This window comes from Fulmarus glacialis, unplaced genomic scaffold (genome assembly GCF_000690835.1).
Source record: "Fulmarus glacialis isolate BGI_N327 unplaced genomic scaffold, ASM69083v1 scaffold12065, whole genome shotgun sequence".
In the NCBI taxonomy this organism is placed as follows: Eukaryota; Metazoa; Chordata; class Aves; order Procellariiformes; family Procellariidae; genus Fulmarus; species Fulmarus glacialis.
Genome location: NW_009214964.1, coordinates 13465 through 32680, shown reverse-complemented (window position 1 = coordinate 32680; position 19216 = coordinate 13465). Strand labels below are relative to the sequence as shown.

Below are 19216 nucleotides of genomic sequence, written 5' to 3'. Positions count from 1 at the left end.
TGCTGTGCCTGTACAACTTCTTTGAAAAGGAAAAAAAAAAACAAGTTTTTTCCAGACGGAACTGGGTGTGAAGATGTACTGCTCCTGTGGTGTCCTGGCAGGGATCTGCTTTTTTTGCCTTCCTGCTCTATTGCTGCCCTTCAATTAAAATTGGTAAAATGTATTTCACATAAACCACTGAATTATTTTGGATACAACGTAAAATATTTTGATAGTTGTACTTGCAGGGGTTTATCTATATTTTTGTAACAAAACAGCTAGCAGAGCTGCAAAAATTGGGAAGTCTCTGAAGCATGATCTTGGGAGGTAGAAGATTTCATGGAGTTGCTAACTAGTAACTGTGTACAGCACTGTGAAAACAGCATTTAATTCAGAGTTATATGAAGGAGATATGTTTATTATTGGAGTGGGTTTTGCTGTACAGGACTTTTTTTTTTTTTTCCTAAAACACTCTGGACTATCAGTGAAGCATCTGATATTAAACATTGATACTTGCTTTAATGACTTTAATTGACAATGACTTAAGCTTTGGGTTTTTTTAATTGATTGTATCTTCCCTTTTGTGTGTAGGTATGCGATTTCATTTTTAGTTACTTGATTGGCTTCAGGAGCATGAAGATAAAGGAAAAAAAAAAAACAAAACAAAAAACCCCCCAACAAAACAAAACAAACCCCCCCAAAAACCCAAACAAACAACAAACCCAAACCAACACTTCTCAAAGCTGTTGCCCTTCTTCTTCCTGCTTTTAAATAAATGACTTGTTGGCTAATATTAAATATAAATTTTGAAATACAAATTCTGCTTGGTGGATCTGTGATGGGAGAACCTAGATATGACCTTACTAAAATTAATATATGTTCAGAAATATTTTTATGGATTTTAAATACATATATAAGATATAAAAGTATTAAGTTATCGTTTTCTTTGTCTTGCAAAAAATTGTGGTTTAAATTTCCTCTAGACCTCAAATTATAAAGTGTCAGTCTAAAGGGATTGAAAACTTAGTGTCTGTTGTTTTCTAACTGATTGATCTTTGGTTTTGTCTTTGGTTTGTAAACGCTCCAAGGGAACATGTATTTAGCATTTTCGTGCTATTTAGATAGAAGGGATTTTTGGTTACTTCATTTATGAATATTTTGGGAGGAAATGCGTTCAAACTAGTGAGAAAGCCATCAACTTGTTTTAAGTTCTATACTTAGGAATTTTTTTTTTCTTTTTCCCCAGCGAGCACTTGTCCTGCTCATTCACCTTCTTCTTACATGGAGATAGCAATGTTTGCACCAGTGTGGAAATCAGTCAGCATCAGCCTGTGTACCTGCTTAGTGAAGAACACCTCACTCTTGCCCAGCAGTCTAACAGCCCTTTTCAAGGTAGGTTTTGCCAGTCTGTAGTGAGTATTAAAATGAATCAATCCTTTGAGTTGCTCAGAATAAGGACGTCTGGCAAAGACTGGAAGTGAGAGCAGAGGCGTTATCTGTTTTGTATTGATTACGCGTTCTCCCCAAATGTCCCCTGTCTTGACATAGTCAGAAGCCAGTTGGTGTGTCTCAGCTCTTCTGCGAGTGAATGATTTCCATATTCATCTCTTGGCACGTAGCCAAATAATTTGTCTTCACGACACAATAAACTTAATTTCCAAGTACTGTCCTATTGGTGACTTAAATATTTTGCTTTTTCAGCAAGCTTTATAACCCCCGCGTATCTTCATCGACGCTTCTTTTAGAAATCCATTTCTGACTCAATGTACTTAACCTATTCACTCCCCCTAGCCCTTTTTATTTGGCTCTTCCTTGCCTGTAAATTCCTTTGGTTCCACCAGCAGATGCAGGCTATGCTCTCGAAGACAAAGGAGTGATGGGGCCTGAGTCTGGTTGGTGGGCTGTTTGATCATTCCCTGTCTTAGACACACTTGTGTTGGCTATAGAAACCAGTTCTCCTGCATGACCACACACTGCCCTTGTTTATTAATGCTCAGTGTCCAAACTTGCTTTTTTTTGCATGCAATTTAACAGCAGCTGTGCTTTCCTAATATGGACAAGACTAAACATGAAACAGATTACTTCCCTGTATATACATTGTTGTTGTAACTATACCAAGCAGAATGAAAGGATGAGGAAACACCTTAACTGTCAGAATTTGAAATAGTGTTTCTTTATCCTACCTGTATATTAGAGACTCCTTGCTAGCCAAGATGAAAACTTGCTTGTTAAAATAGATTAATTTGTAATTGTTATTGTGGTACCTTGATTCTTACAGTACACATACATTTAACTATGTGTACCTATTACCAACAACTTGTGCAGTATAGTAAAATGTGATTAGGGTGCATTCTGACTTACCGATGGTAAGCTGTTTATTTGGTGTGGCTGAAATAACAGTAATGCTCTTTCAGTGGGGAAGAGTGAATTTTGGTTAGATATAATCTCCAATGTATTTTTATTCTTATTTATCTTTTTAGTTATTCTAAGTCCCTTTGGATTAAATGGCACGCTCACAGGGCAGTCATTCAAGCTTTCTGATTCATCGACAAAAAAGCTTATTGGTGAATGGAAACAATTCTATCCTGTCACATCTAATTTGAAGGAGGGATCTGAGGAAAAACAAGAAGAAATGGATTGGGAGGATGATTCTTTAGCTGCTGTTGAAGTCCTTGTTGGTGAGTGCTCTGATTACCTTTTAATTACTGAAATAAACTGGCCAGTTAGGTCTGCAAAATTCTGAATGCAAGAAGATACCATTTTATTCTTTTTGCGACTATTTGCAACTGCTGTTGGTCTTTTGTTTTTCTGTTTAATGCTCAGACCTATCTAAAATAAGTTGCTGTTTAAAGTAGGTTTTGCAGACTTATTAGTAGGAGGTGTTTTTCTTTACGTGCCCTGAGAAGCAAGATTGTTTTTAAAATAAACAAAAAAACCCAAAGATAATCAGAAAACCCTAGACTATCGCTGTTGACATCTGAGGTGCATCAAAAGCATGTTGTACTGTTTCAGATTCTGTGCAAATTCAAATGGAGCAGACGTGCCTTTCAGGGATGTCTTCAAAACCACAATCCTGGAGAGCTTAATGTACTCAGGCACTGCATTTATCTGCTGCTGTTCCTAAAATCCAAGCCCCTGGGACTCAGTATTTTGTTCCTCTGCTGAGGGCTATTGACCTTTGATTTGCCAACTAATGTAATCATTTCTCTGTAATGAGGGTTACAAGCTTGTATTGCAGCGATGGCTGGAGACCCTGATGATGATGGGGAGGGGAGTATTGTCAGTTTTATGTGATACTAAAAAGTATGTTCTCGGTCTTCTTTATAAAACAAAATGATAGAAGTAAGTAGTAGCATGTAGATGCCAGGACTGTCTCTGCCTGTATATACAAAGCCCTCTTCATTAATTCATCCTAATCTTCTGTATAAAGCAAATCATAAAGTAATGATGAGGGTGACAACAGAGACTTTTCGTCCAACGATAATGCTTTAGTAGGTAGAAAGAGTAGGTAAACTTGTGAGTGACTAGTAAAATGATCCATTTGTTGATGATTTTAAATGTAAGTTTTTGGTAAACAACTGTAAAATCGACTTGCTCTCTTTTTCAGCTGGTGTGCGAATGGTATACCCAGCATGCTTTGTTCTAGTTCCTCAGACAGACATCCCTGCTCCTAGTACTGTAGGGGCATCTCACTGTTCAACTACTTGCTTGGGTGTCCACCAAGTGCCTGCTTCCACAAGAGATCCTGCCATGTCTTCAGTAACTCTGACTCCACCAACATCCCCAGAGGAAGTTCAGACAGGTATAACAAAATTAGCTTCTGCATGTGGGAAATCATTTTGATGGCTTCTCCTTTAAATCTAGTAGTGTTTGGAAAGAATTCGGATGTTCTTCTACAACTGACTTGTTACCAAAAATCACGTTTCTTTAGTCATAAGTCTGTTGTAGTAAACCCAATTTTTATTGTTCAGTTGTGGGCAAAATTAACACTTTTGTAAGTTGCTGAAATGAGGACCGCTTTTGTACCTGATGTTGTTATCCAGTACTTTAAATTTCTGTGGTCAAGTTTTTGGTTTTGTTTCTTTTCCTTTCTGTGTGTGGTTGTGTGCATGTATGTATTCTGGCATGCTTTATAAACCTCATTGTGCATCTCAGTCATTAGTGAGCAAAGTGGTGTTTCCAGCCTTTTTCACAGTCCAAGGAAGATTCTTTGTAGTTAAGTTTCCAGTAAGGCTGTGTGGCCTCTGAACTGTGTGTGAGCAGTGGTTATGATAAACTGCTTTAAGTCAAAGCAGGTAAGGCTCACTGATAGTTTCGGGTGGCTTTACATACAGCTCTTGTGCAGAAGAGGTTTTGTTTGGTTTTGCCCCCCAAGGTCTTCTGTTACCTTAGTTTGACCCTTTTTTTTTTAATAATACTGTTAAATTTGCTAACAGGGAGGTTTGCTCAAGTTACTTTCTTTTTCATGTCTATAGTTTCTTGGAAGATAAAGAATAGCCAGCCCTGTTATAACATAAACATATATGGTGCGCTTTTCTTTTTTCCTCCTATGAGAGGGAACCATGTTATAATAATCTGCTACTATACCTAAATTTTCTTTGTTTTTGTTTCCTAACATGGAGTTAATAAGATACTTTTCTTCCTAAGATGTTCCTGTGGTGGTTGACTTGAGGTAATAGTGGTTGTGAGTGTATCGCCTCATTGCCTAAAACTATTTCCTCCGGTGCTGCTTTTCAGTTGATGCTCAATCTGCCCAGAAATGGGTGAAGTTTTCTTCAGTTTCTGATGGATTTATCTCTGACAGTACTAGCCATCATGGTGGCAAAATACCTAGAAAGCTGGCCAATCAAGTCGTGGACAGAGTTTGGCAAGAATGCAATATGAACAGAGCACAGAACAAGTATGTACACATTTTGTGAAGCTACAAATACCCATGGTATCTTGTGTGTTCGTTGTAGAAGGTAGTTCTGTTAAAGATGCTGTGACTGCTAGTAGAAGGTGCTTTACTCTCAGTAGTAAAACATTTTAAAGAAGTTAATTTGTTCCTAATTAGTAGTTTGTTTAGTTCTCAGTTTAATATGTTAGTAAAAGGGTATTTATAATTTTTTTGCTGAATCCTGTGTCACAAAACTGCTCTTGAGGTTTGACAGAAGATAAGGAAAGAACATATGTTGATCCCAAATAAGTCCTTTGATATTTAATCATAGGAGGAAGTATTCTGCTACATCAAATGGTTTGTGTGATGAAGAGACAGCTGACAAGGTAGCATCCTGGGATTTTGTTGAAGCCACGCAGAGGACAAATTGCAATTGTTCAAGGTACAATACTTGGCAAACCCGCAGCCTAACAATGTACATTGAGATTGAAGTGCTCAGGAGAGGGCTCGTGATGACTCCTTTAGGAGTAATTAAGCAATAGCTGCTTATAGGAAAGCTGTAACAAAATTTGTATCTCATATCCTAAATGTCATTGTAGGTCTTGAAACTCTGCCCAATAAGATAATGCAGAGGTTTTGTTCAAGTGAATCGTCTGAGTGGACCTACTTGGCAGTTCAGTGACAGTTCCTGAGTCTTGGGCTGGAATTCCTTAGGCCTGTATACGGGTAGAAACTATCCCATTGGCAACTTTCTTGGGCTGCAATGGAAAGGGAATACCTATTTATTTAGGAATTAAGAACCTTTCCTAGAGGGCTGTGGCATTAACCTTGAAGGGGGAAAGCTGTTAACAGCAACATGATTGTAGCATTGTGTCTTGATGAATATGAAAAAGAAACCCAAACCTGCTTTACTTTTTGGGAAATACAACATTCCATGGGTAGTTGTGTATAAAACGGCTTTTCTGTGAGTTGATTGCCAGTGTATGTTTTTTATATTAGCTGGGGAAAAAAAAGGATCGAAACACAGGGGGAAAATCTGAGTTTAACTTTCAGTTTTTGTTATGACTTCTGTTTTGAAACTGTGCAATGACACAGACTGTTAATAATGGTGTTTAAAATAAATGGAACTGTTAATTTCAGTGAATTCTCGATTTCTGTACTTATGGCAGAATACTAATCTTCAGGTGACTGAAGTGTTGCAAAGGTCTAAATGCTTTCTCTGATTTAAATGTTACACTGATTACCTTGCAATGAATATTGGAATCTTAAAAAAAATTGCCTGGAGGATGTAGCATTTTGAAAGAAATGCCTTTTTTCCTCCTTTATTGAAATGGTTGGTTTAAGTTCTGTGGAAATACTTGTGTCCTGAGAAGAGCTGGGAGATGGAGGAAGATTAAATATTCTGTTAAAGGAGAATTTAGATATGATAGCACTAGTTAAGAGAAAACAATCGATTAACCGTGTGAGGTGTGTGTTAGAAATACGCAGTTGCCTAAAGAGAAATTGCAAAGACTTAAAACTCCTTATTGTTCTCTGTATTTTGAATTCTAAGCAGTGAAAAACATGTGTATGTGTATGAGAGTATAAAGTAAAAATAGATTTTGATACCTCTTACTTTTTATTCCTGCCTAATCCTGTTTTTTTTTAATACAAATTGCATGCTGCTTAACTTTCCTAATGGAAGAGTGGCAAAGAATACCCAGGCACTAAGGATGTACGTGCAGTTCAATAGCTTAATCATAGACATTTCATTCTAGACTTCAGTGTTTCGTGTCTCTCATCTGTCAGATGATCTAGAAAGTTGGCATCTTGAAGTTCAGGATGAAATGTTTAAGATCAAGTGCATTTATTCTGGAAAAAAACTTAACTGCATTAATACAGTTGAGACACTGAGGTTTTTCTTTTTTCCACACTTGCTAAATTTGTAGCTACAAAAGCTTTGAAATAGCTTTTGTAGGTTTGAGCTTGGCTTCTAGATTCTTAATGTTAATGTTCTACTCCTTAACCCATAGAGACTTGGACCGCACTATTGGTTAGTATTGATGCTTGAATTTAAAAAGTCATTCATTAATTCATATGTTGTTCTACTGATTCATCAGTGTTGGCAGAAGTTAAAAGCGATGTGTTCATGTGACTATTTCTGTTAAAAGCAGTTATAAAATACTGTCTTCAGTTATGAGGATTATGTGTGTGTTTGGCTTGTAGGACAGCTTTTCCAGTTTTTTTAAATGGTATTCTAAAATCTTGCAATGCTATTCAAGTCATTCAAACTAAGTTACGGTCAGAAAGAGGCAGCTTCACTTCAGAATGGTATCAGTTTCAGACTTCTATAATCGGCTGTTTAATGGCTTAAAGCGGGTTCTTATCTAGTGAGAAAGAACATGATAGACATATTTGAAAGATTAATGTGAAGTATTTTCCCTTATATTAATTCTGCAGGCACAAAAATCTCAAACCAAGAAATTCAGGTCAACAGGGGCAGGCACCACCTGTGGGCCAACAACAGCAAGCAGCTCCAAAGCACAAGACAAATGAGAAGCAAGACAAAGGGGATAAGCCACAGAAACGCCCTTTGACTCCTTTTCATCATCGTGTATCTATCAGTGATGATGTTGCCATGGAGGCAGATTCAGCGAGTCAGAGGCTTGTGATGACTGCACCAGACAGTCAAGTGAGATTTTCAAATATCCGAACTAATGATGTAGCAAAGACTCCTCAGATGCATAATGCTGAAATGGCAAATTCACCTCAGCCACCACCACTTAGTCCTCACCCGTGTGACGTAGTTGATGAAGGGGTAGCTAAAGCTCCTTCTACTCCTCAGAGTCAACATTTCTACCAGATGCCAACACCAGACCCCTTGGTTCCCACAAAAACAATGGAAGACAGACTCGATGGCTTGTCTCAGCCTTTTCCAGCTCAATTTCCTGAAGTTATAGAGCCTACAATGTATGTTGGTACTGCAGTGAATTTGGAGGAGGATGAAGCTGATACTACTTGGAAGTATTATAAAGTTCCAAAGAAAAAGGATGTGGAATTCTTACCACCTCAGCTTCCAAATGATAAGTTGAGAGATGATCCAGTAATACCTGCTGGACAGGAAAATGTAACATCAGTTACAGAGTAAGTAGTGCTTAATACTACAGTAATAATGTGAAAAAGTGAGGAAGCTGAAAGGCCGAAGGCAGTAGTTCCTTGTTATAAGCAAGCTTGTCACTAAAGCATAATGTTGTTCTCATCAGCTCGAGCAGTAATGCTGAGTGTGTGAGCATAACTGTCTGTGCTGTCCATGTACAAGAAGATAATAATGTGAAATGTGAGTACAAAGCACAGTCAAATATGTAGTAAGACTTTCCAGCTTTTTCTCATTAGAACTCTGATTTAGCAGATGGCAATGAAGTTTATTTTTTCTGCTGTAAAATTAATCTGTAGCCAAATTATGCCTATTTGGGACTTTAAAGTCTGCCCCCTTTCCCCCGCTCAAAAAAAAAAAAAAAGAAAAAAAAAAGAAAAAAATAACTTTCTCATTTTAATATTTGCTTTCTTCATTATTTGAAGAAAGCATGGATGGTCTTGGCTGCAGACTTACACTATTGAAGTTTCTTCTGCCTCAGTTCTGCTCTTGTCCTTATTCAGAAGAGCTGCTATTTAAATGGCTGACTGGAACAATGAGGAAGCTAATCTGGTTTCCTGGAAGATGTTAACTTTAATGTAGGCTGCAACTGCTTTCTAATATCAGAAATTTATCTGTGGAATTAGTAACATAAATTGGCATTCTTGCACATGGTGCATTCTCTCTGTGGTGGTGTTCAAAAGGCTTAAGGATTTGAGGTTATCATTGAAAGAAAACAAGTGACTGGTGTGTCTACTGTTTCTGATCTTGGCCCTCAGATCATATGGGAAACCCTCGTTCATTGAACAAAGCTTGTCCAACTTGAAGAAATATTGAGGCAGTCAGACTAGATCCTTATTAGAACCTCAGCCTTTGAGCTATAGGAAATGTATTTGAGAACACTCATTATTTTATTTTAATATAAGCTAATATTGTCTTGAAATAAAGTATGTGTAGTCTATAACTATTTAAAAAAAGGGTTTTGTTGAATAAATAGAATTTATTTTTGAAAGCTAGTCTTATCTAGCACTAGGTTTTAAAACGTTATACTCTGCTGCTATCTATTCCAATCAGGATAAAGGAATTGGTCGCTTTTTTGATACTGCTTAAGTTTTGATAAATTATGGAGCTTCGAGGCAATGGAGGAAAAGAATAACACTAGTGGTTTTAGTGTTAAAACTTACGTTTGAGCTCTGTTTTACTGCAGAATGAATCAACATGGATTTTCTTTACCAGTTAAAGCAAAAACAAACTCTCCAAAAAAGACCACCACCAAAAAAACCCCAAACTGCCACCAAACAAAAAAAAAACTCATAAGAACAAAAAACCTGAAGCAAAACCACTTGGCCTTCTGGGTTGTGTCTCCTTTCCTGTTGTAGTGCGTAAGAAATTCTTCCTGCCATCCATCTTTTACAACACTGCCTTGTGAGGACATGTGGCAGGAAAAGGATGGTAATGGGAAGCAACAGGTGCTGACAGGGCCATTTAGTAGCAGTGTAAATTTAACATGATTGGGACCTGGTTGCAGAGGTGACAAACTTTGGCTTAGGGTTGTGATCAAGGGATGAAAAATGCATCTCGAATGCAGCCAGAGTTGCCGCTATCAACTCACTTGCTGTTGATTATTTTTGGTCCAGAATTTTTTTTTCCTGTTTAGGTAAAAGGAGACTCTTAATGTGATCAGTATCAAATTGAGGGTGGGGTTTTTTGTGTGTTTGTTTTGTGTTTTGTTTTGTTTTGTTTTTAGGAGTTAGTGTACTTAATCTGTGGTAGAAGAGTTGAAGCAGCTACTCACAAGACTGAAATTTTATGTTGATTTTCTGTTTCGTTGCTGGCAGTGGAAAGCCACTGATGGCAGTCACATTGTCTTTGCTGCTGAGGAAAGCTGTGAGAAGTAGCAAATCTGCTGTAGCTGTTGGTCTGTTCTCGTACACATTTACTTAACCATAGCTTTTGTGTTCATTGTTTAAGAGTTTACATTAGCTAGTGCATGTCTCAGCTCTTTCAAGATGTGTATTTATAGGATTTTTGGTGCTTTTTTGGCCTTGAATTCATTTCAGCCAACCAGACAGAGAAAGATATGCTTTACTTCAAAGTTTTCTTTTTTCTGTTCAAGACATGGATTATCCTTGTATGGCTTCTAGTTTGATTTAACAACTTATTGAACATATTGTTCCCCCAGAGTATCTGGCTATTAACTTCTCTTCCTCTTTAGTGGTCAAAAATACTGGAAACTGCTGCTTGCTTTCGCTATGTTTTTTTCCTGGTGTGTAATTCCTTGTTCCTAGAAAGTTGTTCCTGTTGTCTTTTTTTTTTTTTTTTTTTCCCTGATGGTAATTTTTGCAGGATTTAGAAAAGGGGAAATCCTCAACTCTGTGGAGTGCTACTCCAGACATAAATGCCAATGCTGCTTGACACAAAGCCACACCATTGCACTGTTGTCTGGGGCAGTCGTGCTGCGGTGGTCATGCCTAACACAAGATTTTATTGAGCATGGATGACCAGCATGGATGGATTTGACAGTGTTGTTGGCTGTGCGGTGTTTCTTTGGAAAGCTTATTTCTAGGAAGTCTTTTGACAAAGTAAAACTGTTTCTGTGTCCTTTCTCATACCACGTAGTTGACAGGGATGTACAGGCAGCGAGAAGGACTCCGAGGAATCACCGTGCCTTTTTGTGTGCCTTTTGAATTACAAGGGTGAAGTCTTTGAATTGTTCTGTATCACGCTTTTCTTTCTTTCTGGTCTCTTGGAGGAGAAATGTAAGCCTGGCTTATTCTAAACCCCTGATTAGTGTCTGCATCTAGGCTGTCAAAACCAAGCCCTAGTAATTGTGAGACACATCAGTTTCTTACGAGAGAGCATTTCCTTTTGGATAGAGGCTTGAGAAGGGAAACAACAGATATGTTGGAACCTGTGTTTGAACTTGAAGTATCCCTTTGTAATCTTCATCCTTGCAATGCCCCTTTTTCATTTCATACGTGAGACTTCTGTAAATGCTTCTTACTGGTCATTCTGTTGCTGTTTGGGAGGGAGAGGTCTCGGAGCAAGAAGAAATTGTTTACCTCCATGACTGACACTCCTGAAATACTTGTCGTGTTTAAAGGAATACCTTCCTCACATGGTGCCTCTTGTACACCAGGATACATAAAATGAAGTTTGTTTAGGGGCAGAAGATAGAGGAGCATATGTATAGCTAATAATCATAACATAGTTTTCTACTTGCCAATATCTCTTTTTGCTGGTGCAATGTTACATCTGTGAAACTAATAATCCTGATACAAAAACTTAATTTCTGTGTACTTACCAACTCCATTTTTGGCTCCAAATGTTAAGAAAAGAAAAATGCTGACAAAGGCAAATGTGTGTTTATTATTCTCATTAGTAAATTAGATATTGGTGTGTTGCAAGCTTCACTTGTATTGATATAAGTGATATAAATGACTAGTAAACATAGTAGCATTTGTGTGCGTTAGTAGTGGTTATTGCTTGGGTTTTTTGGATAGCCAGGCTTTGTGTACAACAGTGTGTTGGTCTGAGTTAGACGCGGCTGGGTATTGGGAGGGTTGCATACTTTCTACATTTAAATGAATTAAATGTTCAGGAATTAGATTCTTAAAATATGGAAAATTCAGGTTTAATCACTTCTTTCTGATCATTTGTTTGAACGTGGATGGGGAATGGCAATGAGTAATTTTTTAACCTGGTTTCTTTTAGTGGATATAGATAGTTTAATACATTTGTACTTTATAATAAATGACAGCTACGACCTGGGATAAATTACTAATCTTTATCTGAATTGACAGTGCTTGAGGAGAGATGGGCAGAATGAATCACTCTGCTGTATCTGATATGTGTAAGGAGGTTATATTAAATGACTAATGATTTAATCTTTTTCCCAAAAAGTTTTCTGAAGCTGGGGGGGAAAGGAAGAAAGTGGGAAGGGAAAGATAACGTTGTTCTTGTAAAGGCTGTGTGATAGGAAAAATAATTCCACATAATAGATGATAAATAATATTTTGTGATTTTTATTTTTCTTCTGTTCAGATTAATGGTGCAATGTAGGAAACCTTTGAAGGTTTCAGATGAACTGGTGCAACAGTATCAGAGTAAAAACCAATACCTAGCAGCAGTAGCGACGGAAGCTGACCAGGAACCTGAAATCGATCCTTATGCCTTTGTTGATGGTGATGTGGAATTCTTATTTCCTGATAGTAAAAAAGATAGGCAGAACATTGAGAGGGAAGCCGGCAAGAAACACAAGGTGAGTAAGGGAATGAGGATACAAATCAGTGATGAGATTAAAACAAATTGCTTTAGTCACCAAATATAATTTAAATCCTTCTCTGTGTATTTAGAAGTACATTAAAAAAAATTGTATTCTAGCAGAAATGATCAATGAAATTATGCAGCATGCCTCTGACTACACCTAAAATTTTTTTGGCACTCTGGTGGTGCTGTTGCATTAGGGTTTATCGCTTGTACTGGGAGAACGCTGCTGGATCGGAACAAAAATCAATCTGGCTCAGTGGCCTTTCTGTAGAAATGGGTGATAGAAGGTGCTTGGGGAAGAGAGGAAGAACAAGGCAAGTGCTTTGTTCATGTGTGGAAAGGTTTGGGGGTAGGTGAGGGGAACTCTGACTAGTTCCCTGGACAGTGAATTGAAAACTTTTTTTTTTTTTGCGTTTTATCCAGTACCGTCTGTATGAGGCTTCTACTTAAAACAAAAGTACACCCTCCAAAAAAGGAGAAAATATAACTGCGTTGGGAGCTTGTATATGAAACAAATTTGCTTATTAGGATTAGTTGTGTGCGTATGCACTCCTGGTATAGAGAGTTTCATTTGATAAATAGTATTGTTAACGTATAGCATTTGATATCAAGTGTTTTTCAATAAGGTGTTGTAGCGAGAATCCACAGCTTGCTTTTTAAATTTATCCCCAACACAAAACCTACGATTTACATTCCTATCTGTGCTCATCATCTGTGTGTTGCTAGCATGTTGTCTGTATTCCAAGCTTCCTTCTCCCTGAGCAAGAACCGCTAACCAGACCCCCAGACTATGCCTTGCTGAGCTAGAAGGCTAATGAGAACCTGATACTTCTGATATGTACAAGAATTCCCACAGGGAGATAAAACGTCCCCCACCTCCCCAGTTAATTAAAGCAAACTTTTCTACCTTTTTTTTTTGTTGTTTTTTAATAGGCTGAGGATGGGACATCTAGTGTTACAGTTTTATCCCATGAAGGAGAGGATGCTATGTCTCTATTTAGTCCTTCTGTCAAGCAAGGTAAAGAGGCTTTTTTTTTTTCCCCCACTCCTCTTTTAATTGTGCTATGTTAATGATCTCTTGAATAGTCAATAGATTCTAATAGGCTACTAAGTTTTTACTTTATGGTTTGTATTTCATTGTCCCTTCAGAACTAGAAATCTGCTTGGAACACATTTTCTTTGTTGCAACATGCAAATAAATGTTGGCTATAAAATCCAAATGTTACAAAATTGAAGGTACCTCACTTATGTGTAAGATAGTTGAATGGAACTGAGAACACACTTCACCCCCTCCCCCCCCCCTTTTTTTTTTCCAGCTGTGGAAATAGTTCTTGATGTCTTTATTTTTTTTAATGAATATATATGACCAATGTGTTTGTAATGTTTGTTTTTCTTTATAGATGCCCAACGTATTGCTGCTCATGCTCGCACTGCATCAACTAGCCTGTTCCATGAAACAGACTTAGTGGTCTCTTATACTGACCTTGACAATCTCTTCAATTCTGATGAAGATGAACTAACAGTAAGTGATGTGCAAAAGTAATGGCAGCTGCTAGACAAAAAACTGCAAGGAACAAGTATGTCTTTTTGTGGTTTTGGGTTGGGGTTTTTTTGGCATTTGTAGGAGAGGTTGCAAAACATGCATATAAGCAAGTGCTGTGGCTCCTCTATAGCAGACGTACTGTTCTGGTTGACTCATACAATCATATTTTTGATACAAACAAGCTTTTAATCTTACATCCTTTCTATCCAGACAGTATATGCTTCTTGAATATACCATTAGTTATAATTGTGCAGATTTGACAGTGGTACTAGTGCTCTTTTCGTATGGTCTAGGTTCTGTTTAACTAGTCAATAAAGGTAATACTGAAAGAAAACAAAAACTTCTGAAAGAGAAGAGGCATTTAAACACATGGACATTCTGCCAAATAAGCTGCTTTATTGCAGCAGCTATTATCTTGGAACAGTTTCTCTTGCAGTCTCTGATGGCTCTGAATCCATTATCTTTCTAGTTTCTATTTCAATACTGTTTGTAATCAGTTATCTTTTCTGAACTGTACTTTGCTCCATGCTTAATTCTAAATCCCCTTACCCAGACAAAATGCCCATCAACTTTAATGGGAGCTGTAGCTGAGTAAGGGCTGAAGGATCTTAATAGCCATCAAAGGTCATCATTATATAAAGCAAGTGTATTTGCTCTTAAACATGAAGACTCTTATTTTCTATAGACTTTAGTACTGTCTAAACATTGTAAAATATATCTCTTGTTCTTTTAATTTCAACAGCTTTTCTTCCCTGTACCTCTTGTTCCAGGATTTGTGTTTCTCTGTCTTTTCTATTCCTGTTCATGTGGTAACATCAGTAATGTTAGCATGGCTTTGGGAGTGTGTATGTTTTTTCTGATAGATTGTGGGCAGCCCTATTTAGCTTTTTTTAATATGTCTGCTAACAGGCTGAGAGTTATTTTATAACTGGTCTTTCATTTTAATAGCATCATGATTTGATGGGAGAGCATTCTCTGAGTTACAAGTATTAAGGGAGGACAAGTGTAACCCCAACTACTAGCATTGGGCTTCTGATTTATTTTAATTTTTCTAAATACTATACAAAGTCTCAGCTTTGTATGTCCACTGCACATGAAATTTCCTGTTAGCAGGAAATATGAACATGTGTTCACATCTGAAGTGATTTTATTACAATACTTCTTTTCTTTCTTAGCCTGGATCTAAAAGAACAGTGAATGGCGCTGATGACAAATCTAACTGCAAAGAGGCAAAAGCAGGAAATCTAGACCCACTGTCATGCATAAGTAAGCTTTGTTTGTTTTTTCTAAATAGAATACTAGCTCTAAACATTTGATTGCTAATATGTTGTGGGAATTTGGAAACATACGCTTCATTTGCCCTACTGAAACTTTAACACAAAGGAAATACTTCAAAATATATTCATGCTCTAAAGCCTACTTCTAATCTGAAATTAGGCACTGCAGATCTCCATAAAATGTATCCAACTCCACCTTCATTGGAACAACATATTATGGGATTTTCTCCAATGAACATGAATAATAAGGAATATGGCAGTATGGACACAACACTTGGAGGAACAGTACTTGAAGGGAATAGCTCTAGTGTGGGAGCTCAGTTCAGAATTGAAGTAGATGAGGGTTTCTGCAGCCCCAAACCTGCTGAAATAAAGGTAGGTAGTGCTGATAGTCCTGATAAATGTTTCTAATGATTATTGTTTAGTTTTTAATTAATCCTGAATAGGAACTGTGGGAAATAAAGTACAATTTGTAACTTGTGTCCTGCATTATACTGGGGTAGGTAATGCACATTCTAGTAAGTAGTATATAGTATTTTACTACTTAAGCTTCAAGAAAGAGCAATACATAATTAGCCATTAGTAAGCTGAAGGAATGCAATTCAGTAATTGTAGTGCATTGTTTGTTTTGGGTTGGCATATTGCTTTTTGGAGAACCATGGTTGCGAATGATGTGTGTATAAATCTAACTTTCTGTTTTACAGCTATATCAGGATTAAATATTAAAGAACTACTGCTTGAACTTAGTCACATTTTTTTGAGAAGCATTTTAATTGCTGAAGTGATCTAATTTACATGCTGATGCTTTACCATGTCTAACTTCTAGGATTATTCTTATGTTTATAAACCTGAGAATTGTCAAGCTTTAGTGGGATGTTCCATGTTTGCACCACTGAAGACACTTCCCAGCCAGTGTCTTCCTCCCATCAAACTGCCAGAAGAATGCATTTATCGCCAGAGTTGGACTGTGGGAAAGTTGGATTTACTTCCTCCAGGACCTGCCATGCCATTCATCAAAGATGGGTATGACCTGTGCCACAAATGTTAAGCTTTGTAAAGTGGTCAGTTATCCACGTATAGAAAGTACCCCTAAATTTGTTTTTTGTACCCCTAAATTTCTGTAATGAGAAATATTTGTAAAGACACATTGTGTTTATACAACTGACAAGAGCCTTTAAAAAAATCCTTACAATTAAACCTTGCTGTAAGAGACTGTCTTCTCAAAGAGCTTCTTAACTGTGCATACATTTTATTCGTTGTCTCATTTAAAGGTTTCTTGGGGAAGCTTAATGGTGCAAGTCCAGTTTTAATAAGTAATGAAGATGGTAACAATGAAGATAAATGTAAACTTGGGACTTGTTTTTGCGGTGGTGTTGTAGGTACTGTAAGGGCTTAGTAGGTGGTGCTTCTGTTTCTTAAATTATTTTCTTAAATAGTAGTAATCTCAGCTGTATTGGGACTAGGAAAACACTTCCTTTGATTGGAAGCTATGCCCATTGTAACATTGCCTGGTAACAGCAGTATTGCAGTAGGCATTTCTGTAATCTGCATTTGGTAGTGATGGTCTTGCTGGCAGTTCTTCTTGAAAATATTTATTCCTCTTTCTCTTCTGCGTTAATAGCTGGTATAAATACATAGCCTCCTTGTTGCTTAATCCATTTATTGATAAAATTACGTGAATATTAAGTCTTGGAGTAAATACTGACGTTGCTTCTGTTAGGGTCATTCATAAGCAATATGTTTCCAGGTCTCATTAGCCTTATAGGTCTTTGGAGATATGCAGCTGCTTAGGAAAGAAAATGTTAAACGTTTCCAGGTGATACTTTCCTCATAGATCCAGCTGAATCTGCTGTCGATAGACCCGGTATATTTTCTTAGTGTGTGTCAACACAACGTATAAATAAAACATGAACAAAAAAAGGTGTCCTTTAGACTCCATACAAGCATACAATTTATAATTTATTCTAACCACACATGTTTCCTGGAAGCTTTGTGCAAAAGAAAAGACGAAAGGAGGCGGGGAAAGGTTCTTTAACAGTGCTGTCAGCGGGAGTCCTGCAAAGTCATTTAGAACAAATGCTCTTGAAGTTCCTTAGGGAATGAAAATCTTGTTGTGGATTATGAAAGACTAGTTTTAAAAAGCAGATATTAATTAGGAAGGTCCTTCTTTAGAAATTTGAGATTTAAAGTTCAAAACCAGTATGTTGTGTACTTAAAGTATTTCCTTCTTCTTGTGGCTGCTGTTAGTGATGGAAGCGCTATGGATCAAGAGTACGGCCCTGCATACACACCACAAACTCATACTCCGTTTGGAATGCCACCAAGTAGCGCACCTCCCAGTAACAGCGGAGCTGGAATTCTCCCTTCTCCTTCCACCCCTCGTTTCCCAACTCCTAGAACACCGAGGACTCCTCGAACACCTCGTGGAGCTGGTGGACCTGCAAGTGCACAGGGTTCAGTCAAGTATGAGAACTCTGATTTATACTCACCAGCTTCCACACCATCGACATGTAGACCGCTTAATTCTGTTGAACCTGCAACTGTGCCTTCCATTCCAGAGGCACACAGTCTTTATGTGAATCTCATCCTCTCAGAGTCTGTAATGAATCTCTTCAAAGACTGTAACTTTGACAGCTGCTGCATATGTGTTTGCAATATGAACATCAAAGGTGCTGATGTTGGAGTTTACATTCCTGATCCAACGCAAGAGGCCCAGTATAGGTGTACCTGTGGTTTCAGTGCTGTTATGAATAGAAAATTTGGCAACAGTTCTGGACTGTTTCTTGAAGATGAATTGGATATTCTAGGACGTAATACGGAGTGTGGCAAAGAAGCAGAAAAACGCTTTGAAGCTCTCAGAGCTACTTCTGTTGAACATGGCAGTGGAGGACTGAAAGAACCTGAGAAACTGCCTGATGAGTTAATACTATTGCTGCAGGATCAGTGCACCAACTTGTTCTCACCGTTTGGAGCAGCAGATCAAGATTCCATTCCCAAAGTTGGTGCAGTTAGCAACCTGGTACGTGTAGAAGAAAGGGATTGTTGCAATGACTGCTACTTAGCCTTGGAACATGGACGGCAGTTCATGGACAATATGTCAGGAGGAAAAGTTGATGAAGCACTTGTGAAAACTACTTGCTTGCACCACTGGTCAAAAAGAAACGGTAAATATTGAAAACAGCTTATTTCCTATTTGTCCACCTATGAATTTTTTTTAAGGGTTTTTTTAAATGTTTTTCCTTTGTGAATTTTGGATGCGTAAGACTGTTTTTCCACCTGCATGCTTGCATAAACTTCTATTTTAATGGTGTTCAGAATAACCATTCCTTTTTCATTCTGTGCTGGTACCATACACCAAGCAGAGTGTAGGCCTTGGCTACTATGAATTGTAAATTCCTGATGTAAATTTGAAGTGTAATGTAAGACCACAGTAATTGTCCACAACACTTCACTAGGCTTATTCTTTTAAAGCAACTTTTGGTGACTGCATCCACAGAGGCTCTGTGGAATGAGTATACATAGGAAGTGTAGGTGGTTCAAATGGTGACTGTATTATCAAGGCTACTGTGGTAGAATTAAACAAGATTTATGATGCAGTTGGCTTCCCCCCTTCTTTAAGGGGGAGGTGGTAGTTTAATGGCATGTGTGGTAAATAAAGCATTATTGTAGCCTTCACTGTATGTTGGATCTGCCAGAGATCCTTGGATTTTTGCTTCTGGGGCCTGACTAATGATATACTGTCTCACGGAATACCCTTTATTGTGTATGTATTTGCATACTTCTCTCAATAATAGTCCTTTCAAGTAGCAACTCTAGCAGGGTGAACAGTGAAATATGAAACTTTGATAGCAGTTAGCTGTGATTCAAAGTTGTTAATGACGATGAGGAGGACTAACAGTAAAACACAGCTAGGTTTCTGTGTATCAGTGGGGGATTAAGTTTAAAAGCCCAGGCTATAGATACAGGCACCCAGGAGAAGGCTCAGTGTTACTGTGACCGTGGTATTTTGGATAAAAAGATGTGAAGATATTTTTAAATGGAAGGCTATGAAATTATAGCCATACCAAATTTTGTGTCAGCTTTTTATTCTTAAGCACAGTACATTAAATGGCATAGTGGTGGCAAGCTGATGAAATGGGCTGTGACTGTTCGAGGCTTCC

At 37.7% G+C, this 19216-nt stretch overlaps 1 protein-coding gene across 1 annotated transcript in view; it reads left to right on the top strand.

Annotated features, from left to right (window-relative positions):
• MED13 (mediator complex subunit 13) overlaps nucleotides 1-19216 on the top strand; it is a 54995-nt gene that overhangs the window by 25491 nt on the left and 10288 nt on the right. The window contains exons 4-16 of the mRNA XM_009578782.1: nucleotides 1226-1371; nucleotides 2460-2657; nucleotides 3587-3781; nucleotides 4717-4879; nucleotides 5187-5297; nucleotides 7295-7978; nucleotides 12012-12228; nucleotides 13170-13254; nucleotides 13637-13758; nucleotides 14955-15045; nucleotides 15217-15431; nucleotides 15883-16079; nucleotides 17304-18220. Of these exons, the coding sequence (XP_009577077.1) occupies nucleotides 1226-1371; nucleotides 2460-2657; nucleotides 3587-3781; nucleotides 4717-4879; nucleotides 5187-5297; nucleotides 7295-7978; nucleotides 12012-12228; nucleotides 13170-13254; nucleotides 13637-13758; nucleotides 14955-15045; nucleotides 15217-15431; nucleotides 15883-16079; nucleotides 17304-18220 (3341 nt within the window). The remainder of the gene's footprint in view (nucleotides 1-1225; nucleotides 1372-2459; nucleotides 2658-3586; nucleotides 3782-4716; nucleotides 4880-5186; nucleotides 5298-7294; nucleotides 7979-12011; nucleotides 12229-13169; nucleotides 13255-13636; nucleotides 13759-14954; nucleotides 15046-15216; nucleotides 15432-15882; nucleotides 16080-17303; nucleotides 18221-19216) is intronic.